Source organism: Amblyomma mixtum, chromosome 8, assembly GCF_055824585.1.
Source record: "Amblyomma mixtum isolate Tamu chromosome 8, ASM5582458v1, whole genome shotgun sequence".
In the NCBI taxonomy this organism is placed as follows: Eukaryota; Metazoa; Arthropoda; class Arachnida; order Ixodida; family Ixodidae; genus Amblyomma; species Amblyomma mixtum.
This window is the reverse complement of record NC_143019.1, coordinates 55,615,501-55,639,746: the sequence shown is the minus strand read 5'-3', so window position 1 is coordinate 55,639,746 and position 24,246 is coordinate 55,615,501. Positions and strand designations below refer to the sequence as shown.

The 24,246-nt window shown below is 43.9% G+C and overlaps 1 protein-coding gene across 1 annotated transcript; it reads left to right on the top strand.

Annotated features, from left to right (window-relative positions):
- Positions 1-1,127: 1,127 nt before the first annotated feature.
- On the top strand, positions 1,128-22,470 carry LOC149332502 (DNA mismatch repair protein Msh3-like). Its single transcript, XM_089558098.1, has 18 exons — positions 1,128-1,666; positions 1,774-1,882; positions 2,443-2,677; positions 3,984-4,084; positions 4,790-4,956; positions 6,932-7,144; positions 7,844-8,038; positions 9,280-9,412; positions 10,530-10,717; positions 11,344-11,512; positions 13,771-13,835; positions 13,955-14,071; positions 15,353-15,460; positions 15,844-15,958; positions 16,703-16,857; positions 18,507-18,693; positions 20,672-20,783; positions 21,825-22,470. Exons 1-18 carry the CDS (start codon positions 1,356-1,358, stop codon positions 22,022-22,024), a joined length of 2,880 nt encoding a protein of 959 aa, XP_089414224.1. The 5' UTR covers positions 1,128-1,355; the 3' UTR covers positions 22,025-22,470.
- Positions 22,471-24,246: the final 1,776 nt, after the last annotated feature.

The window sequence follows — 24,246 nt, the reverse complement described above, 5'->3', positions numbered from 1 at the left end:
CTTTATCGCGCACCCGGGCACGTCGGAATAATTGCTGCTCAGCTCCGACCTGGAAACACAATTACAGGTCGTGACAAGAGCCCAAGAGGTCGCTGCCAGTCTCCACTGACGGCCACCTAGCAAGATCAACTCCAAGCCGATAATGAAAATTTTCGAGTACATCGCGTATGAAAGTACACTCTCCTCGCAAGATGGAGAGGCTCATTGAAAATGTTGGAGCTTTTAATGCAATATCATTAGAACCCACTCGTTCCCTGAAGCCTCCACCTGCCACAGTTGACAAATGGAAAATCTATAACGAGAACGTGTGTGTGTGTGTGTGTGTGTGTGTGTGTGTGTGTGTGTGTGTGTGTGTGTGTGTGTGTGCGTGCGTGCGTGTGTGTGTGTGTGCGCGCGCGCGTGCGTGCGTGCGTGCGTGCGTGCGTGCGTGTGTGTGTGTGTGTGTTATATAAGGAGATCATACATATACTAGAAGACCAAGTGTGCGAGGGATTCAAATATAAACACCAGTAAAGACGCACCAAGAAGACTAGGTGTGCAATAAATGTGGATGCAAAGAAATTTCTATGATGTGTCTTGTCAAGCAAAGGGAAATGGAAGTCTAATACTGCACATTTTTGTCAGATCAGCCCACCGACGGGTAAGCGGTGTCTTGATGACATGTCTGTTCTGTCATCAAGACGCCGCTTACCCATATTACAAGTTTAAATTACGCGCGGAGTCAAGGCTCTCGGGGGCCATGCATTACTCAGGCACGGTCGGCCTTGCCGGCCTCGGCCGCGCGCACTCCCCTCGAGAGCGGCCGGTCTTTAACTGCCTGCGGCGCGGGCCACTGGTTTATTTCTAGTGTAATTTAACGACTTTAATTGTGTCGACCCATTAACTGTGCATGGTTCTGCACCAGCATCTGCACCACAGTAGAAATCTAAAAGCAGTTAAAGCACAAAATAATGTTTCTGTAAAAAGCTGGTTTAGTAGATTTAAACTTATGGGTTTGTACAAGTTTAAAATACCCAAAGGAAACATTTTATACAACATACCAGCAAATGCTTTGCCCTTCCCCCAAAACTGGCTCGCAAACAATCGACAAAACAGTTTCAGTTTCGTTTCTACGCTGTAATGGCGGCGTCCATGTTCTGAGAAACGTCGTTCTTCCGCGGTTCGTTTACTGTGCCGCTGACGCTGATTTACTCAATGAAGTCATTCAAGTTGAGCTAGGGTGACTGCAAAATACATTTAGACAAAGGATGTGTAGCGTGCACTGTTCTCGTAACCATTTTTTGGCAAAAACGAGCGACAGGTGATCCATGAGTGTCAAATAAGGGCATCACTCATTGTGCGCACCCATCGAAAGCATGGTTCCTCCGGCGCAACTTCGCGCTATCATTAGGCGCCGGGCAGCGTCGAAATCGCAGAAAGACAATAGTGGTGGCAAGGCACGAAAAAAGAATTGCAGAGAGTCCGCTAGTGAGTCATCATCTTCGGTAACGGACAGCTCGAGCAAGAGAAGAAAAAAGGGTTTGACAAGTACGGACTTCACTAACATCAAAAGCAGGTTGTGCGCGCGCTTTGGAGCGGCGTCGCGGCAACTGGACACCCCAGTGGTTGATGGCAGCCTTAATGCACCAGGGGAAGAAGATGGTCCGGAAACCTCGAAACTTCCGAGGTCTGTTCTTGTGCCGTATCACTTGAGGCATGCGCCTGCTTCAGTGATTAGCAGCGTGATGTTCTTGCTGGGAAAGTTTTTCTGATTTTTTTTTTTCTTCTCTGCAGCTACACACCACTTGAGAGTCAAGTCGTAGCGATCAAACAGAGGCACCCTAACACTGTGCTGTTAGTGGAATGCGGGTATCGTTTTCGCTTTTTTGGAGAAGATGCAGAGGTGATTTTCCTCCCTTATCGCTATAACTAGCTGACACGAGCTGTGCAGCATGCGAAACTAGCAACGATCGCCTAGCAGGTCCAGGCGTAGCCAATGCTTGGTTAGTTTTCAGCAGCAACTGAACTGTCACAAACATGTTTATATAATTCTTTGTGCTCTGTTTCTACCTGCCCGTTTAGTTCATCTCATTACTAACCTTTTGTAGTACTAGCTGTAGTCACTGTCTCTTCGCATGTTAAAAAAATTATTAACTTCGCAGTACACCTGAAGAGACCACATGTAAAAGGTGTAGCAGTTTCAAGACCCCAGTGTTTAAATACACAGGCTGAAAGCCCACATGTGATCTGCTTCTAGTGTTGGTAGTGAATATACCTTACATTTATGCTGGCAGCCTGCTTTCGAAGCTGGAGAATTTCGTCAAAGGAGAAGAAGACAAACGCATTCCATTTGGCATGTCATATTTAAGCTCCAGGGTAGCACCTTGTTTTGATGAAGGAGGGTACCTTAACGAACCATGACTGCCTGCTTTAACTGATCCCGCATGATTTTTTTGGGCACAGTTGGCTTCTCGAGAACTCTGCATCATGTGCAGCCGGGACCACAATTTCATGACGGCCAGCATACCTGTCCACCGTGTGGGCTTCCATGTGGAGCGCCTCGTTTCTCGCGGTCACAGAGTTGGAATAGTCCGGCAGACCGAGTCAGCAGCACTCAAGTCCGTTGGAGCTTCAAAGTCCACCGTGTTCACTCGTGAACTGACAGCTCTGTTTACAAAGTCAACCTTGATTGGGGAAGGTGCCTATGATTCTTTTGAAATCTAACGCTGAGTTGTTATTTTTTAAAAGGACACTGTGGATTAATCACATTTCGTTTAAAAGGACACTGTGGACTAGTCCTTCCAATTTTTGTAATTAGTAAACAGAGAATTTGTGACCCTTTCTGGCTTTGTTGATGTCTTTTCAGTAGCACAAGCTGCATTTATTGCTGAGAAAGTTGGATATAGAAATGTTATAATTTGTTTTCACCACTTAGTTAAAATTCATGACTTTATCATTGAAAAGTACTCTGTGATCTTCATTCGGAACTGAACAGCGGTGTCACCTAGCATTATATATATGTGTACACAAAAAACTGCCTTGATGTCATTGCAGTTTGTTCGTAAAAACGGCGAATTGTTGCAGTATCTTTATTTCATTCTTTCTAGCTTATGAAAGCTCTATTGACACTGAAAGTACCCTTTATCTCATTAAAATGCAATGATCCGTCGACACAGGCCAACTTCAGTTTGTCCACAGTGTCCTCTTGTAGACTTAACTTTAACGATCGTCTCTGCTGTGGACAGCTTTGGGCTTTGTGTGAGATGTTTGAGTACTCAAGTAAATAGGGACTTTGAACTGTGACATATAATAAATAAACAAACGGTCAGCTCAGTGTAGCTGCATATCCCAGCAGATGAGGACTTCTTGCGTCAAGCCACTGGCAACACCCAACTCACTTACATATTCATTAATTTTTGTAGCATGCGTAAATCTCATGTATTAAGAAATAACTAGCATTATTGTTGGAAAACGCAGCTTGTCAATTGCTTAAGTAATTTTGTTGGGGAAGACTTGATGATATTAAGTTGTTGGCATTCTTGTCATTACAGCTTTTATCTTTTAAGACACTAGTTGGGCTCTCAGCAATTTTCATGCGAGTGACTGTCTTATATTTAGGAACAAAAAATAAACTTATTAATGCTAAGTCATTGGTGAAACGATGGTAGTTTTGAATTCTTGCAGACAGTGTTAATAAAAATTGACAAATTTTTATATATTTAAGGAAATTGTTGCAGGAAGAGATTTTGTATTCAGGCAGTGAGAGGGTTACCTTGTATAACAAGCATAAGCTCTTTGTTGTCTTTAAGTTTGTCGCTTGTTAGCCTTAATGGGTCAGTTTTAGTATGTGCTCATGAAAGTGCAACATAAAAGAAAATTCTGTTTGTGATGACGGAGGTTATAAGATTTTAACTTAGACATAAGTCCTGCACAGAATTAGGCAAGCAATTGTGAAGCACTTAGTAACAGTGGCGAATGTGCTTAGATTTCTTTCTTGCCTACAGAACTGTCCACAGGAAGTGAAGATCCCACTAAGGGGGGATATTTGGTGTCCATTAGTGAAGCAGAATGCTCTACACCTGATCACAAACTTGTTGGAATTGTGGTACGTGTACAAGCTTTTATTGTTGTTTATTTTGTTGCCAGCTTTTATGTGTGTTCTTTGATGGCAGAAGCTGTTGTGTGATAGGTTTTCAAGGAGAAAGTGGTGTCAGACTTCATGTGTGTGTGATGTCTCACAGGATCTAGCACATGTCTTACACTTATTACACTTATGTGCATGTCTTAGGAGCAATCAGGGGTGAAGGGGGTATTTTCGTAGATGTTTTTCTATGGAAGTGCGTTGAATAGAAGGCTGAATAGAAAGAAACACTGGACTGGAGGTTGAAGAGAAGGTTTTAATAAAAGGTTGAAGATATGAGAGCTTAAATTGAGGAACCTGAATTTGAATGGGGCATTGCTCTTTATTGTTTTGTTCAGTTGCATTCTGTTTGCAGTGTTCCTACAGTGTTCCAGTGTGGAGTCACATTTATGGGTCCCATTCAGTACACTAGTGGTGTGGGCCTAGCTTTCTAAGTCAGTTCTACAACAAATTTTGCTACAATTGTGGGTGCACGAGTTAGAGGCTCGGTATCAGTTGAATATATTTGGGCACATCAGTATGCACATTGACTGTTACCAAATATGATAAGTTTGTCCAAAATCTTTGCAACTGCATGGCGTTAACTTTCACTAACCTTTCTTCTCTGTGGCATGAAAAAATTGAAGTTTTCTTTTAATCATGATGTGCTATGGTTGAAAACTCTTGCAGGCAGCCCAGCCCACTACAGGAGAGGTTCTCTACGACACATTTGAAGAAAGCACATCGTCTTGTGAGCTGGAGCAAAGGCTTGAGAGTCTCCAGCCAGTTGAGATTATTATGTCCGAGAAGTGCCACCCAATGCTCTTGAAGACGGTCAACAGCTTTGTGAGCATGAGGTGCGCTCCTGATCAGAACTGGAATGCTGAAACACATGTCGGAATGCTTTTGAGCAGCTCTATAATGTACAGTACGGTCCACTCCTAAAGGGAACATGCGATCGTGTGGTCTCCGCGCTTCATGAAGCCGTGCTGCCCAGATGCGGTAAGAATGCGCAGCATCAGGAGCATGCGTGGAAAGACCAGCCGCCATGTTTAATGTATATGCGCCTTGTACCGACAGTCCCCACAAGTTCTTGGAAGCATCGTTCCGCGAAGCGCGGAGGCCACGCGATCGCATGTTTCCTTTAACACCAGACCGTACTGTACACGTGTGAGTGAATACTGTAAACTATGATGTATTAGCAGTATTGTAAGCTTGTTCAGCAAAATGGAAGTGTTCTTTCTGTTAAAGGAGTTCAGACATAAAATTTATGGGCTGCATGTATTTCACTATAAATGTTTTGTATGGCATCAGTAGTTCTGGGGCACAGTGAACAATGCGCTTTGTAGAATCTGATATCAGGTAATGTCTGCACAGTAGTTTTGGTCTCGATTACTAAGATTCAGCATGTGAGCTACATGTCGCTGCCAGAAAAACACAGAAGTGGTGTCCTTCCACCGTAAGTACCCAGCATACAAATCACATTTGCATAGGCTGGAAAAGGTATGTTTCTGAACTCTACTTCATACATCATGCTGGTGTGGCTCGCTATAAGTCCTCAAAGTCAATTAAGCTGAATTATGCGTAGAGTATTTTAAGGTCGAAATATTTTGTTCTGCGCATTGTTTGCCTTTTGCACTTCCTTCTACACCCACTTCTACACACAAGTAGCCTTCAACAGGGTTGTTGCGAACCTAGAAATAAACTTTAAATATGGCTAGCCTAGCTATAGGTCAAAGCTGCCCCCATGTTTAATTTTATAGTCAGATACAAGTCAGTAATGTCCCTCGAAAGAGGCCCTCCAGGCACTGTCATCAACCAGTTCTCGTGAAGTTATAGTTAATCCCCTAGTGTGAAATCAGCGATGGCTGACAGGTGCAGCCGTGAAATGTGGTTAACCACAATTTCATGACAACTCATCGACCGCATTGGCTGGAGGGCCTGCCTTGAGGAATATTTGCCTCTGCGTTCTTGAGTTGTGTACGACTGTGTATAGTGCTGTGTGGAAGGTGACCTGCATTTCATGCAAAGATGTTACAATTGTCCAAGAAAGCGTTGTTATGCTCTGTCATTGATGTTTCATTTTCTGTGTTTCCTGAATGTGCAAAGTGATCAGTAGGCCTTGCAGTTTATTCACTTTATTTATTTTTTGCTGTATTGTTGCAAACTCTGCTGATGGTGTAAAACATGAATCGTACCAAGGATTTGGACTTGTAGCTTGTGCGGTGTGCTTAATTTGAGTGTTTGGTTGATGTTTATACCAATGACAGTGCTGTTCAAAATATATTGAGGGTGATAAAAAAAAAAGCAGTGATTAGAAAGCACATTGAGTGCTACTGTCACGTCCTCTAACAGAGTCCAACGTTCTGTGGCCTTGGACACAACCTTCCTCACAAAGGAGAGCGGTGAAAGCACTCCTGAGATTCTTAAGGGACTCGGGGCTGTATTCCCGTCTATAATATTTAAGTTTTCAGTGCGCGCCCTCTGTCCCTGTGACATAGTGGTCGCTGGACACTTGGAAAACTCATTTCATTGCCGCTCTTTTTCCTTTTTTCCCCTTTGTTCCCCTCCCCAAGTGTAGGGTAGCCAACTGGGCATCGCCTGGTTAACCTCCCTGCCTTTCCATCCATTTCTCTCTCTCTCTCTCTCTCTACTCTTCAAAAGAGGGTGAGGCTGATAATGAAGGCAGTCATTAAAGCACAGTGCATATTAAGTTAGGGTTGGAGGGTATGCTTTCTTCTTTTTTGTGTGTGTGTGTGTGTGTGTTGTTCCACTCTCGAGACTATCCCTCTGTGTAAAATGTGTATGGAACCTTGCTATTCCTCTTCGCAGTCGTGAAGGAGTCCGTTTGGAACTACTTCCACCGGACCACTTCAAGCTGTCGCCTAGCTTGGATGCACTGACTGCTTTCTACTCTGGCAGTGACAAGAATTCGTCTAGCTTTGCCCAGCTAGCAGCCTTGCCTCCTGTCATAGTTTGCTGCATGGGTTCACTGCTTGAATACCTGAAGGCATTCAAGCTCGAGGAAATTCTAAGAGATATGAGGCAAGTATTTGGTGGAGCTTTTGTCACAGGGCACTTTATCAAAGTGCTCAGTTTGTCTGTAGTTGTTAAGAAATATTTACTTTTTCAGTCAACTTTTTCAGTCAACTTTTTCAGTGCTTTGTGTTACTTTGCAGTTATTTACTTTGTGATGTGTCAGCCCAGTGTGAGGCACTTGACATGACTCATCATTGCTTTAAAAAATTCCTTGGACAAAGGCACTGGTTGAAGCCTTTACTATCTCTTAGTGCATAGTTAAGCATGTTTAAAGCAAAACTGTTTTTGACAGCTTAACATATACATTAATTTGCCTTGAAGCATAAAATACTGTTATTTGCTGTGGATGAAACAAAATAATGGTCATTATTTAGCTGTTTAAGTGCCTTTCTGAATAAGTTTTAACAATACTTACCCATAGTTCTGTAATTATACTTAGCAATGAAGGGAGCAGTGATGTTAAGATTGAATTATAACTGATTTTGATTTTTATAATCATGTGGCTTACTCTCCGCTCTTGACCATTCGAATTTGAAGGGGACCCAAAATTTGAACGAGTTTGAATAAACAAGATTCCGCTGTACTGCACATTTTATCGAAATAGTAGCTTTGCCTGTGACTGGCTTCTAGCCTCACCCATGCATACTGTATGCTTGGAAGTTCTGCTTTTGTGACTTGATTCTGTTGCTTCTTTCATTTTATTAGCAATTTCACAGCAATGTCCAGCGGCTGTCGCAAGATGGAATTCACAGCGGCCACATTGCGGAGGTTGGAGGTGTTCCGGAATTCAACCGACGGAACCACGAAGGGCAGCCTGTTTGGGGTCCTGGACCGCACACTTACGGCTTTTGGCCGCCGTATGCTTTTTTCATGGATAGGACAGCCATTGGCTGATTTGGAGTGAGTTGCACAGCACATCGGCTAACTTTTTTTCTGTATTTTTAAAGCTGGAAGCATTGATGTGGCATTGTGAACAGATATAAGCGGGCTGGTTTCTGATTCAACACAAAAGGCGTTTCAAGATCTGTGTAGAAAAAATGTGGACACACCTGGTCCCTAATCGTGTCTCATATGTTTTCTTCACCCTCCTGTCCATGTTTTCCTCCGCGGTTCCTTAAATATATTCAATATTAAATGCATTGAGGAAGAGTACAGATTTATAGCTGTATGATGGTAAGTAAATAAATGTAGGAAAGTGAGGTTATGGCAACTGTGCCATATCCTTTGTTCAGGAACACAAGATTGCAACTCCTAGAAAGTAATTTTGGGTGTTTATAGAGCTGTTCTCTATTTACTCAAGGATTGTGCAGTTCTGGAGGATAATGTTAAAGAAAGCTCATTTCCCAGCGGTGGCTCATGGCAGGTTTTATTATGGACACGCGAAGAACTGAAAAATTGCGAGTGCTGAAAAAAAAAACAGTCTGTTAAAGTGTTTGTGTTACATGTTTCTAAATTTTTAAAATCATAATATGCCTACCATCATGAGCACCCCAGCTCTGAACTTCGAGCACTAAGACTGTTTGTAGGTTGCTGCAGGGGTTCTTAACCATAGCAAGCCTTGCTGCGTTTAATCTGAAATTATTAAACTACGAAAGATTTTTCATTGCTTAGTACTGAAAAGCATTTATGTTCAGCCTGTCAGCACACGAATGTCACACACGGCCTGCATTCTGGATGTGGGCGCTTAGATCTACGCCATTTGATTTCAGCCCCAATTGTGGAAGTGATGCCTACATGATAGCAGATGATTCATCTTTATTGTTACATCACCGTGGCTGAAGCTGCACTTGCAATTACATCAGTGACTTTAGTGCAGAAGTGAACATTGCAGTAACAGTTTCCACAATTGCATTAAGTACTTGGGATTTGTATTAATTCGTTCAAAAGCAGTAACGGGCGGGTATGCTTGATTTAAAAGCGGTGAGAGCTTCTATGCAACTAACGGGTTCTGAGATGCATGTCGTAACACTTTTCATTGTGGAGGAGATGAATGCATCCAAGTGTTAGGCCACACCTATTTGGACATAGCCAGTTACTGAGCATTTCCAGAATATGGCCCCAAGTCACATACATTTGGTTTTAGCGTAAGGTGTTCATAAACGCTGCTCCATAGAAAAGCACATGACATCTGATTCCTGCAGGTTGATCAAGGAGCGCCAGGATGCTGTCGCAGATATACTTTCCATGGGTGCCAAGAGTTTTCCTGAGCTGCGCAAGTTTCTTTCGAGACTGCCTGATGTCCAGCGTGGCCTCTGTGCAGTCCTGCACAAAAAGGCAAGCGCAAAAGTCACCCAGTAATTTGTAACCTAGCCACCTAAACTGTCAATGCACTAACAGATCTTCATGCGGAGCTTGTTGGTTCATATTCATAGTGCAACGGGACAACAAAGAGCAGAGCAGACACCAGGAGTGTTTGTTTTGTTTTGTTAGGAGCCCTTGCCTGTTGTCTACTCTGTTCTGTATCATCCCGTTGCACTGTGGAAGACTCTTCTCTTGTTATACTGTCATAACAGGCTTCTGTTGGCATCACGTGTGACTAGGAGTCAGGTCGGGGTGTACGGTCAGTTTTGTTGAACTGTATTAACAGGCGTTTGCTGTGGTGGTGGACCTGCATCGAGAGAGAACTTAAGTTTGTACATTGTCCACTTCTGTGTTCTTCATCACTTTCTCACTCTTGGGAAATGTGCTTACAAATTACATTGTTTCTGATTGTGCCTGTGATGAGAAATGGGGCTGTAGCGTGACTTGATTTGGACTGTTCAGTGAGCTCTAGTTGGACAAAGGTTTCTTTTGACATTTTTTTTATTAGTGTTAGTATTTTTAAATTTTTTTTTAAAGTGGAAGTTGAATAATTCGATGTTGCAAGCATTTTTATCTAGCTGCACATACAGGTGAGGCCAACTGTTTTGAGATGGAAGGGGACTTTCAGAAAGCAGTCTGATTTTTGTGACTACAGATTTGTGACTGCTGGAGTAGGTCACATCAATTTGTTTAGGAGGGTACAAGTTATGTACTAATTGGCTGCCCAGTAAAAACTGATAGTGAGTCCCGTTTTCACTGCTCTCTAACTAATGGGGCTGTATGTGCAGTCTTGATATTATTTTTACATCTTTTGCCAGTTGCCATCATGGATAGTGAGTGTTTGAGCATGCGCAAAATTATAGACTATTTGTTGCAGCACGTACGAAAAAAAGTCGATTTTTTTTTTACACTCGAGTAGGAAGACTGGAATTGAGCCGACATTTGTGTTGAATACCATAGCACAGTATTGGTAGTGCTCACAGAAAGCTTCTCTATTCAGTCCAAGAGCTTTGTGCAAAAGGTAACACTCATAAACACTTGTGCTTTTCCCAGATTATTTGTGGTCACGTCTAGCATAAAATTTTTTCAGGTGAAGCCGTCTGATTTGGTGGAAATACTGTCTGCACTGTCCAGGGCACAGCGGCTCTTTGAAGCGCTCAGCGCAGACTTGTCTCTTGGCATCACAAGCACAGCGCTGAAGAAATGCTTTGTGAATGTTGCAAAGCTCCTGCAAGATGTTGAAAGCCATCTTGAGTGCATCGACTTGAATTCAGCAAGGTGCGTGAGTACACTGTCCAGTATTGGCATAATTGTCTTCTAATATAACTGATCAGTCATGCTGCCTTGTTGGAAAAAAGAAATGAATTGGACTTAATTTAAATTATCGTTTTAGAAGGAACTAAGTTCTGACGAAAAGCATGACAAGCGGGCAAAGAAATTAGTTCACTGGACAAAGCACTTGTTACAGTCGAACCTCATTATAATGAAACGGTTTATCACGAAATAACGGATATAGCAAAGGAATAACGATTTCCTCTAGAAGCTTGGTCAGCACGGGCTATAACGAAGTAGTAATCGCCAGGCTCCTTCAACTTCGTTATAACAAGATTCAGCTGTACTGCCATTTTGTTGTTTGTCTGCGTCCATGTCATGATTTCCACCATAATTTGATGTTTCCCGAAATAGTGACCAATATTGGCCTACCAGGGGCCAAAAACAAGGACTCGATTGCAGGACTTCACCTGCCTGCTTATGGTTTATTGAGCAAGAGTTTTCATGGCTTTCCTTTCTCGATGGCTCCTCATAAAAAATCTTGAATAATTACATAAAGCTAGGAAAGGATCAAGTAAATAATCGTGTAGTGAAAGCTGTGCAAAGAAATGACGCTGACTGCATTTTTACAGGCGGGATGACATGGCTGCACTCTTCAAGGACTTCTCTCACTACCCCAGCCTTAGCAAATGCCACGAGGAAGTTTTCAACATTGAGCAAAAGCTTGTCTTGCTCCGAAGAGATATCGCTGTCCAACTTAGTGTCCCCAAGTTTGACTACAAGACAGTCAGCGGATTGCCGGTAACTTCATACCCCCATTCATTGCTATATACTACTTGTTATCATTTGCTCAGGTGCTACATTGTGCATTTGAAACTGGTTTCCAGCGCATGCAGCTCTGATCTGTCTGTTGTAGCTACTATATTAATTAATTTATTTATTTATACAGAATACCCCTAAAGGCCCTCGAGAGGGTATTACATAGGGGGAGGGGGCACAGGCAATTGAACAGAATAAAACAAAACCACAAGTATAAAACAAACAACAAAAGCACAAATAAGACACTTTGGATGACATAAGTAAGCAAAAGAATCAAAAGAATGGCAGCGCGGCAAAGAACGAAGATTACTGCAGTATTAAAATTATACAAACAGAACAAAATACAATGAATCTTTTTAGTAACAAACCCTGCAAAAAAGGAAGCCATGAACAAATAAAATAACAATGTATGCGAAGATTTAAGCAGTAGTTATTGATGATATAAGTTTAAAATATTTATCAGGATCAGTGGTGGTTGCGATATGTGAAGGCAGAGTGTTCCAGTCAGATATTGTGCGTGGTAAGAATGAATGCGCATAGATAAATGTTCTGCACGTGAAACGTCTAACTTTAACATTTATTAACATTTTCAAACTAGATTGCAGGGGCCCTCGAGTTCGTGTGCTTTTAGTGCGAAACCACTACTTCTGAGGTCACACCAGCTCACCGGTTTGTGTGAAGCTTGACCTTGAGTGTGACCTTGAGCAGACCATAAATGAATAAGGAAAATAAATATCCACGACTGGGACTCAAACCTGTGGTGGCGTGAGCAGATCAGCTTAACTGGCCACTGCACGAGAGCACTATGTTACTGCCGCAGCCGATCCCGCCTCGTGTTAAACTGCAACACACTCTCGCGCTGTGCATTGCATGTTGCCTTCTTCATCAACTAATACTACTATTCAACTAATATTCGCGCTTTGAGCATAAAAACGGCACTAGAACCATACGTGTTGGCACTGACAGCATTTCTGCAGAAAATGACCACTGGAGCATAGGCCGGCGGCGTACATTGGGTAAATTGGCATTGACATTGAAAAAGTTGAAGGCGTGCATAACTTGCTGCCTGGGTCAGTGGACACCTCAACTGCGCTTTCAGGTACATGGCGGTGGTGACCATCTGCAAAAAACTGTGCTTTCACACAGCATTTCGTGCTTAGGAATGCCAAATCACTTGCCAATTGTTTCGATTCCCCAGACACCTATATCCATGCATGCCTCAACCCCCTATGTTACCTCTACCCACTTTATTGTGAGACCTATCATGCTTTGATAATGGCAGGCTGTTTCACAATATAGCCAGACATTATTAATGAACGTGGGCATTTTTTGAGGGGTTATGAATCTGCATAGTTTTTCCTTTTCTTTTCAAGCATGTTAGGCAGGAGTAGATGGAAGCCAAGATAGCTGGGGTTCCTTAGCTTCTTTTGAAAGCCACTGTGCTTCCCTAGGGCTAAAGAGATTTACAGTCCCTGCTTTGAGGTGTCAGGTCACTTCTCGGGGAAATGGGAGTCATGCAGACTCCAAGAAAGGTTTATGCAACTGGTTTATTACCATCTTCTCGTTAGGTGCTTAGACGTTACATGTAGCTTTGTTTTTATGAACTAGAGAAATCTGTGTATGCAGTATGCGGAGAGGTGGTTAAAGTAGGCAGCATTAAATTTTTTTTCTTTAGCAAATGAAGAAAAAAGCATTTCTTGTGATTTTACCTTGGAACACTTTCCTTTCCACTTTAGCTTGCTCCTTGGAGAAAATGAACTGATTGATTCTTCATGTGGTTTTACATTCTTACGTGTTGAAAATCTAAAACTATGAGATTTTGGAATGCTTAGGTTCATTAACATGAGAGCAGGCATATTCAACCATGTGTTTGGCACATGACAGCCTTAGCTGTATATGCTCCATAAATCTCAATATAACACACAACATATAGATTCACCACTTCTCAAATGTGCCACACTAAAGGAAATGCGAAAGTTTGTTGTACCTAGTGGGATAGCAGTTCGCCACGTTTCGAGGACATAGGTTTGCACTTGATTTTGTGTCATTATATCCTTTGCGGCCCTCTTTATACAGCATAGAGACAGAAGCATGTTTGTTAGTGGAATTTCATCTTGAAAACTGCACATTTCATACCTACCTACCTGTGGGCTTATGTGTCGTTTTCATTGGAGAAATATTTGCTCAACCATCTGCTATGCGGTGTGCATGGAATTGCAACTGAATTGGTGATTTTTCAGTATCTTGTTGAAGTGCCTGTTCAGAAGTCATCTATGGTGCCTCGAGACTGGTTCAAGATAAGCTCGTAAGTCTCGTTCTAACAACCTATGCCTTTTACTTCTAAGACAACTTAGAATCACGATGTTGTGAAGAGCCATTTGTTCGCATTTTGCTTACCAGTGCTTGAACAACACCTCGTTTCAGGACAAAAACAGTCAACAGATTCCGGCCACCTGCTGTTGAGTCTCTCTACAAGGATCTGTGCGTCGCCAAAGAACTAGTCCTGGTGCAGAGTCGCAAGTCATGGTTTTCTTTTCTAGAGTAAGCATGTCATACCTTGTGAAACGTTTAGCGGTCTCTGTTTGCGTGGTACGTTGGTACGGTGTGCGGGGCTTAACGTCCCAAAGCTGCGCATGGGCTATGAGAGATGCAATAGTAGATGGCTCTGGATTATAATTTCCACCACCTGGGGTTCTTTGACATCACGGAGCACACGGGTGTTTTAACATTTAACCTCCAGAGAAATACGATCACCAGGCCATAAGTCTATTCTCAAAATGTCGTACCTTGGGTGCAGCAGCTGACATGCTTTTTTATGTATGGAAATACAGTCGATCCCAGATATATCGAACTCGAATGGGATCACTAAATATTTCAATATATATTGATAGCTGATATGCAGAACACTGCAATAGATAAGCTTATCTGTAACCTAGCAGTGTGATCATGGCGCACCCACGCAAGCGGTGCACTTCCTACAGCAATGTTCCACCCTCCAGCATGCTGACGTGCGCGCTGCTTGTGGGTTTTGCTAAGCCTAGCTCACTTTGCATCGAAGTTGCAGTGGACGTTCCTTTGGGTTCAGCCACTGCCTGTCATAACAGATCTAATCCTGTAACCGGTACACTGTTAACAGTATAATCTCGCATAAAAACTAAGGTGCAGTTGATTCCTGCAATGCCTTGAGCAGGTTGGCGAGTCAAACAGGCCACACGAGAGCCATTACGAGCCTTTGGTCAACATGTTTGGCTTCACTGCATGATAAGCAGTGCACTGAAGGCCGGCATCCTCGCATGACAGTGGTTTTGCTTCAAAAATGAATATGCCACAGCAAATGCCAGCCACAACCGCACCCCACATTTCCTTCGTTGCACGGTTTTATTACATCCGTGCGTGCTTAGCTTTGCAAGATGTTCAAAACTGCTCTGCCGACCAGGATCAGCGTGCAGAAAGGGATTTTATGGGAGCCCCAAAAGGAGACGCGCTGCTTGCAGGGGCATGGCTTACGGTTTCATATATATCAATGTTCCACTAAACAGGAGTTTGATAAGTGCGAACAATACCGCCGTACTACTTTTGCATGAAATTTTCAAGGGGACGTCATTAGTTCGGTACATCCGGGATAGATTGTACTAGCTTGGTTTGGAGATTCAGTGACTGGTGCAAGTATATTCCTTCCGTTATACATTTTATACATTTTGCTCTTCTCCCTCTGCTTTCTGTGACATGTGACATCATGACTGCAAGCTAAGCAAGAAGCTGTGCATGCTTTGGTGATTAAGAAAGCTTTACTACGATCAGAGTCCTGAAATTTGCTTGCAGGAAACTGGGTGAGAGGTACACTGACTATCAGCAGGCCGTGAAGAGCATAGCCACGGTGGACTGCCTCCTGTCCCTCGCTGAGACTGCATCCCAGCCTGGATACTGCAGGTCAGAGGGCAAACAGTTTGGCCCAGTAGCAAATAGGAGGGGTTAAACAGGGTTCCTCCAGCAGGGGACTATTTACTGCTGGTGGAACGTACTATTGCACACCGAGGGTTTAATTGACTTCACTCTCTCTCTCTTTGTTCCATGACAGCTTTGTCAGTCACTTTAATGCAGCCATGGGTAACTCAACATGCACTGCTGTGCATGCTAGATTACCCAAAATAAATAAAATAAATAAATAAATAATCACAGGTGTCACTTGAATCGCATCTATACAAGCGCTGCTTTGCGCCTCTGTACTGTAAGGGGTCCAAATCCAGTGACTGCTGTGTGCAGAAAAAAGTGTTCTCTGTTTAGACTGTAAACAGTTGTGGGCAATATTACAGGCCTCGAATGCAGCCAAAAGATCCGGCAACGATCCACATCATCAAAGGAAGGCATCCGATACTGGAGCTGGGTGTTGCGCAACTCCAGTACGTCAGCAACGACACTGATCTAAATGTAAGGGACTTTTATCAAGCAGCCAGCTTCATACTTGGCTTGGAAAATTTATTGCTCTCAGAGATCAATGGGGTGGAATTAATGCCCTCCTGATGGAGGGTGACCTGCGGCTCTGTGTTAAGTGCAGTTGCCTCACACCAGAAGGCGCCCTTAACATCATTGACATGAGTGGTATGTAGTACTAAGTGATCCCTGCACTCACGCAACAAAGCAGAGGCTGTGAACATGCTGGCTTGCAATTCTAGCTGTCAGGAGCTGGACTGGCTGTTTGTATTTGGTATGAGGACTTGTTCAAGATTTCAGTTGAGGATCAGAGGGAAAGGAATAGCGGTGGTAAACTGTAGTGACATCGATATATATATATTTTTTGGAACACTGATATCTGAGGCCAGACCACACAGCCATCCACTTCTAACTAAGGAATGAATGATCACAGAGTCTATGATAGTCTTGATATTGTTATCATTACAAGTTTTAATGGAATATTGGGAGAGAATACTCTATTTTCAACTCCCAATTTCTCAGCAATAAATATGTGTTTTGTTTCTGGGTGAACATCTGCATACCCAAAGAAACCGATCAAATTTTACTGAAACAAAAATTGGGATGGGGGGGGGGGGGGGGTAGTAATTCTCCCTATCCCTTTACAAAGCTCACAAGATTTAGGGCCTCTCGCATGAAGAACCATGACGAATACCTTTTGCCAGCATGCTTTATTGCTTAGGTGCCATACATGTATTGCAGGCGACCCGGCGCTGTTGTATCATCACCGGGCCCAACATGGGAGGCAAGAGTTCGTACATGCGACAGGTTGCTCTGATTGTCATCATGGCACACATTGGATCGTATGTGCCTGCTGAAGATGCAACAATCAGCTTGATCGATGGCGTCTACGTCAGGTGGGAACCTTGAGCGGCATTGCGGTGGTTCTGAAGACTCTTAGTTGGTAGCTTTGGTGACAAATAACTTCCTGTTCAGTGTGTTCACATAAACAAGAAAACATGATTTCGCCGTGAACCTTGTGAGGAGTGCTTTTTCTTACACAGTATCTCTGGTTTACATGCTCATTGTCATTTTGCTTAAGTTTGTGTTATGTTGTCTTTACCTTTCTGGCAAGCAAACTGAGGTACCACTAAATATTTAGCTATCTCTGGCACTCATATGTTTCATCTTTCTGTCTGCTTCCTTTACATTGTCTTGCTCCAATGCCTAAGTAACCGCAGGCTTTTAATCTCAAGGGTGAAGATCAAGTGTTCTCTGTAGTGTCGGTGCTCTAGATTGCAGATAAAAAAATTTTTGCTCATTCATCTGTTATACATTTCCACTGAAGTTACGTGAAGTTGCTGCATTGATTACTGGGTTGCATCATGTGGTGCTGCATTTTTTCCCATGAATTACGAAGTGTATGGAACTTGTCTGTTTGTTGAATGATTTAACCAAGCAGGGAACCACAAAATAAAATGCTGAGAGTGTCCCAACTTTAATGGTTTGTGTAGTTTAACAAGACCATGCATTCCAAAAGATGCAGCATTGTAAAATGTTGGCCAAGCCTGTAGCATGTAACACCAAAAACCAGGTTCAGCTAAAACTTGCTTGTAGTACTGACTGTGGGGAGGCACATTCAAAGAGTGCAATAACACGGCACAGTCAGGGTCTTTTGGCAATTTGTTATGGTTTTGAAAGCTGCGTTAAATGCAATGAGGTAGCTTTGTATATTGCCTAGAGTGGTTGGCACTGCATTAAAGGGCACAGTCGTCTAGTGTTAGGGGAAGTTTTGGTGCTATTCACTCCCTACATATGGCCTCAGAGATCACCAATTTCTTGATGTCATATTGAATGTGTGGAAAAGCACTATGCATGTATAGATATGTTCTCCAAATTATGCTTTTTCTTTTCTAGAATTTACATGAATATCTGTTTTGCCTGCTTGTATTCCACTTTACATTCAGCTTTATTAAACTAACACTCCTTCCAGAAAACTCCTAGCTACCCTCAAATCGATGCGGACACCTCTCTCGTAGTGGCTGGTTCAATCCCAGAATGAAACTCTGTGGGATATTTCTTGGTTGGTTTTGTTTATGGGGTTTAACGCCCCAAAGCAACTCAGGCTATGAGAGACACCGTAGTGAAGGGCTCCGGAAATTTCAACCACCTGGGGTTCTCTAACGTGCACTGACATCGTACAGTACACAGGCCTCTAGAATTTCGCCTCCATCGAAATTCGACCACCGCGGCCGGGATGGTCGAATTTTGATGGAGGCAAAATTCTAGACGCCCGTGTACTGTGCGATGTCAGTGCACGCTAAAGAACCCCAGGTGCTCGAAATTTCCGGAGCCCTTCACTACGGCATCTCTCATAGCTTGAGTTGCTTTGGGACGTCAAACCCCATAAACCAAACCAACCAAGAAATATCCCACAGAGTTTCATTTTGGGATTGAACCAGCCACTACGAGGATATTTCTTGATCAGTAACATTGTCTGAGAAACTTGGTTCAGCTGGAACATTTTTTTTCAAGCTATCACCTTCACCTTGTCTGAAATGAGCAGAATGGGTGCTGAGGACGACATCACCCGCTGGCGGAGCACGTTCTTCAGCGAGATGCTGGAGACCACGGAGATCCTGGACAAGTGCACCAGCCACTCTCTCGTCATCCTGGATGAGCTTGGCCGAGGCACAGCCACTCACGATGGCACTGCCATCGCTTGGGCTACGCTTCGGCACATCATAGAAGAGGCAAGTCTTCAGGCATTGGTGGCGTTGTAGCAGCTGTTTATTTTTTATTATACCACCATCGTCATCTTGAGAGTGCTGTCAATTCATGTGAAGAGCATTTCACTTGCTTTTCTTGTCAAGTCAGGAAAGAAAAATCTAAAACGTGCGAGAATCGCCCACTGTAAAGTAAGTTATACAATGCAAAAAAAAAAGTGGTAGGGTTTTAACATAACTAAACCGAGTAGACGTGTGAAAGCTGTGTTTAGCCTGGCTGGCTCCCGGTTTTGCTTTTCTGGGTCGTCGGCATGTCTGGGGACAATATATTAGACTTTGGTTAAGCTCTGATCGAGGTTCATCTGATCTGATATGCTCGTGGTGCAGATGGAAGTTGGTGAAGACGACGATGTTGCACAGCACGAGAGTGTGGCGCAATTTAGCATGAGGTGTGATCGGCTACGGCGATAGCGTAGTGTCCTCGTGCAGTGGCCAGCAAAGCTAATCTGTTCCCGCCGCCACGGGTTCAAAACCCAGTCACAGCTATATTTATTTTATTTCTGCATGGGCTGTTGCTATGCTAGGTTTCACCAAGGTCATCTTCAAGGTCAAGCTTCACACAAACTTGGTGAGCCGGTTAGACTTCATGTAGTGGTGTGAAGTAGTGCATTAGCTCAATAAGACGTTAGCTCCTTCTCTTGCGGAATGATAGAAGGCTAGCTGATGGAAACATTATCATGCTTTGCAGTACGGTATTTTTCTCTTAACTTCCCTCGCTAACTGATTTCTGTGCCTTAAAATGAGTTTTGCTTCGTCCAACTTTGGCATGCGTGGGTGTGAGAGTTCGCTTTCGTTGGCCAGCACAGTTATTGACATGTGTTGGTTTCTGCAAGTCCCTGCTCTGTGTTAGACCATTTTTAACGGCACACACGCGATTTCGCAGTAATAAAAATTGGTGTTTGTTTTTTCAATAAACTAGTTGTGAGTTGGCACTTGTGTTGTCCTTTCCTCTGTCCATCTTGACTTAGAGAGACTGTACTGAAGATATTAATCAAGGACCATAGAGTTTCTTACTATTAGCTAGAGGGAAAGCTGGCAACCCCTCTATGGGAGTTTGCATGGAGGCCCCTCGAGACCACTTCAGCCACCATGGGCGCTCAAAGCATCATGGGGCGGTGAGGTGAGCTGCCGACTGCAGAACTACAACTTTTGGCCAAAAAATAATGCAAAAATAAAGCTGTTCAATAAATACGAATGTCTTAACATTCAATATCCTGTCTGTAAATTGCAACAAACGAGCAGAAAAGCCTTTAAGTGCAAAGTTTTCTCAGAATAAGCGACGACTCGCTCTCCTATTGGCCAAGTATGCAACACTATACATAAAAACTAATATTTCGTGCTCAACAGGCGCACTTTTAAAAGGAAATATGTTTTCAGAAAAAATTTTGTTGCTTAAATACTTTAAAAGATTTTTTAATGGCATTTTGGAAAAGTGAAACCTTTTATTGCCGTTGTGTGTCGTTGCGGTTTCACTACTATGGCTTTTGCACACTGTGTTTGCGCGAAAGTAGTCTGCGCACACACGAACAGCGTTTTTGGAATGAAACATCTTAGTAGTGCCACTCCGTGTTCCCCAAAAAATACGACTGTTCCGTACCAAGTAGCTCACCGGCCCATGATGCTTTGAGCGTCCATGGTGGCTGAAGTGCAGCGCCGCCAGCTTTCCCTCTAGGTAATAGTAAGAAACTCTATGGCAAGGACTAAAATTTTCTGTTCAGGAAGCTGGTAGTGCATGTCAATGTGCGGTTCATGTCCGTAATGTCACAGACACATTGTTGCCTGTGCATTCATCGCAGGCGATGAATGCACTGAAAACACAGAATTCAAAATTGATTTTTGCAGGAATAAAATGTTATGAGGCTACCTAAATTGGGATGAAGAGATGAAACTCCAGTAAACGCTTATGTTCCTTACCTGTTGTTGTGTTCTTCTCTTCCGTGTGCAGAAAGAGTGCCTGACCTTGTTTGTCACGCACTACCCGCCAGTTACGCAACTGCACAGCCTGTATCCTGACAACATCGTCAACTGCCATACAGCATTCGATGTGGATCATGAAGGTGAGTCATCGACCTCCTTTATTCCAAGCAGTGGGTGGTGACAGAAATGTGTAAGTGCTGTCAAAGTGCGGAAGCGGGCGGAGTGGGCGAGAGAACAAACGCACGTTAATGATATCCTAGTTGAAATCAAGAGGAAGAAGTGGGCTTGGGCAGGGCATGTAATGCGAAGGCAAGATAACCGCTGGTCCTTAAGGGTAACGGAGTGGATTCCAAGAGAAGGCAAGTGTAGCAGGGGGCGGCAGAAAGTTAGGTGAGCGGATGAAAATTAAGAATTTTGCGGGGATACAGTGGCCGCAACTGGCGAAGGACAGGGTGAATTGGAGAGACATGGGAGAGGCCTTTGCCCTGCAGTGGGCGTAGTCAGGCTGGTGCTGATGATGATGATGGTTCTGTCAAAGTTGCTGTCTAATTGCTGTCTAAGAATCAGACAAGGATCTTTCATGCTCTTTTAATCTGTTATTTATTCAATGCTTCTACATCTGCCAAAGCTTGCCTCGAGTGTAAATTGTGCGAGCCTATTTTCAACGACACTACGATTTTGGCAGCACATAGGGGTAGCTGTACCCACGAAAAAAATCGAGGCTTTTTTTCCACGTAGCAAAGAAAGGTCCCAATTCTGTGAGTGAGCCTTCAGTTATTTTTGTATAAGAACAAACTTCACTACCTTGCCACTGTAACCTTTTTGTGGTTTATGGTCTGATTAGATATTGCTTTTATTGGTTTTTCTTGTGGTTCTTGCTTTGCTCTTTGTTGGATGTTTTTTGACACGGTATAAAAGGTCTTTTTTTTTTTCAAGAAATCAACTTAATTGTGAACTAGCGCTTGTGTCGTCGCCTTCCTTCCCTTTTGTGGTTGTCTATTTTGCGCTTCCCTTTTGAGATGAATAATGTACAACTCTCCCAACTCGCCATCTTACATTTTGTGTATACAAACGTGTTGCAGACTGCTTTCAAATTGCATTGTAATACGATGCACCTCTCATGCTGCATACAGCAGTTTTCTTGCAGCGAATTAATTTTTGTGCGCTGTCTCTTCTTCCAGAGACGGTGACATTTTTGTACAGTCTTCAGCCTGGCGCAGCTGAAAAGAGCTACGGACTCAACGTTGCCAGGCTTGCAAAAGTTCCAGAAGAGGTCATCAACCGTGCTCGAGAAAAAGCGATAGAACTGCAGAATGTGATGAAAGGCAAGGAGCAGGTGCAACTAGAAATATGCCACAAAACACTGCGGGAAGCTCTTTGACAAGACATGCAAGATTCTGTAGATTTTGTGGTTAAGTATACTACTCCCAGCAAACAAGAAACCTCTCAGAGACATCTAGCTAGACGTCTCTGAGAGGTTTCTGGTTTGCTGGGCTCCTGCTGCTGTTTTCTTGTACGCATTTACAGATGTTCATCTTCTGTGCTTGCTGGGCAGCATATTTATTATCTTTGAAAAGCTATGAAAGAGTGTGATCATTTCTTCCTCAGGGAGCCAGCAAACACAGATGATAACAAATGCACTAAACACTTGGATCACCCCTCCCCCCCCCCCCCCCCCTTTCCACAACTTGTTTGGGAAGCTGTCAACATGAAAAAAAGAACGAAAAATAAAAATGGATAACCTTGAACATTTCTCGCTGCAATTCAGATTGTGATTACATACAAACTAGGCATTAAACAATTGTTTACGGAGAAAGTGACTCTGAACTTTTCCTCTTCTAAAGTGTTTTTATTGCATAAAGGAGTTGCTGGCACTTTAGGCAGCATTGTGTCATTTGACCTTGCAAATTAGTTGTACACAGTGCCACGTTAGTGAGCTATAGGTAGCTGCACATCACTCCCACCTTCCAGTCTCTCCTCTGTCGTCATGCCATGGCGGGGCAACGAGCGGCCTAGAGGAGGTAAACAAATGAGCCGGTTGACGTACTCCTGGTTGGAGCACAGTCTCGGCTTGTAATCATTTTTTTTTTCTACCTGGCAGGCTGGAGAAGAAACGAAGAGTGCCATCTGGGGCTCTGCATAAGGTAGATATATTTTTGCGGGAGGATGATGGGTGATTCTATATCTACCAACCTTTCGCTGGTGGGGTTCGTTTTGGAGGCCCTTTAATGTCGAACACTATTATTTGTATGAAGCCCTGCCTGTGGACGCGGCGTCCGCCAGCTGCGGCGGTTGCTAGGCAACGACTCAAGGCCGGTCTCTGTGCCTCCTCGGAGCACCGCCACAGCGAAATCGCAAGTTCTTGACCAATGTAGCTCTCACTACAATAGCTTTCGTTACAAAAGGAAAGTGCACGGGCCCGCCCATTGGCTCCAGCTGAGCCACAATCGCTGCCACGTCCAGACAGAGGAGAGTTGAAAGATGAGAAGAAAGAGTGAAAGAAGGCGCTGGCTGTAGCCATCCTATCATTGTGATATACATACCCGCTGCATGACACTCCGCGCATGCGCACAACTGAAGAGGCGGGCGGCTAGAATTTCGATGGAGGCTAAATTCTAGAGGCCCGTGTACTGTGCGATGTCAGTGCATGTTAAAGAACCCCAGGTGGTCGAAATTTCTAGAGCCCTTCTCAATGGCGTCCCTCATAGCCCGAGTCCCTTTGGGACGTTCAACTCTAACAATTTCTTTGATCCCACTGTTCATCCCTTCCTCTATGGCGTGGTTCGGGTGCCCATAGAGATTTGAGAGACAGTTACTGCTATTCCCTTTCCTCAAAAACCAATTTTCAATTTTACGAAGGAACGCCATCGCCCTTTCGGCGCGACGCCTTGCCCGTGGTGCGCGGCTCAGCGCGCAGCCACGCTGACCTCGCGAAGCGGCTGGCGTAGTATAGCTCTCGCTACAAAAACCAATTCAATTCACCGCGTCTGCCGTGTTTCGGTGGAGGCGAGAGGCACTCGATTCCGGAGCCGACCGTTACGCACCTTGTAAGGGATCGGTAGCGTTCGCGGGGGTCATTGGAACGCGGCTGGGGGCACTCAAAGCGGAGCGTCTCCTTTCTTGGAACGCGGCCGCTCGCGAACGCGCCGGGAAGTACGGGTGTCCACCCGCCCCGCGGAACCGATTCGCGCACGTTCTGGCACGAAGGTGTATTTGTGTTTGTTTTTATTTTTATTTTGTGGTGGAGAGAACGTTCTACTCCGCACATGCTGGCACGACCGTGCGTTTGTTTTTCTGGGAAGGGTGTTACCCTACGGTAGTTGGAGGGCTGACCATGCTCTCGATTAGCCAATGATATGAAGAATGTAGAATGATTGGGTGCTACGGAATGTGGGCCGGGCCTTTAGGGCTTTAAAACTGGGCCCCGGAGCCGGAAGCGGGGTTCTGCGCTAAGGTGAGATGCTACGCATCTTCGGCCACGCCGAGTAGGGGCCTCCCCTAGTGTTAGCCAGTTCCACCTTTTTGTTGTCGTGTATCTCTTTGCCCTTTAATTTGTCTCTAGTGCCTAAACTTGTGTATGCAATGTAAATATATGCACATAAA

Coding starts and splice junctions, on each gene's coding strand:
- LOC149332502 (XM_089558098.1), top strand. CDS start 1,356: ATGGTTCCTCCGGCGCAACTTCGCGCTATCATTAGGCGCCGGGCAGCG. Junction 14,072..15,352: donor TCATGGTTTTCTTTTCTAGA/GTAAGCATGTCA, acceptor ATTTGCTTGCAG/GAAACTGGGTGAGAGGTACA. Junction 16,858..18,506: donor ATCGATGGCGTCTACGTCAG/GTGGGAACCTTG, acceptor TGAAATGAGCAG/AATGGGTGCTGAGGACGACA.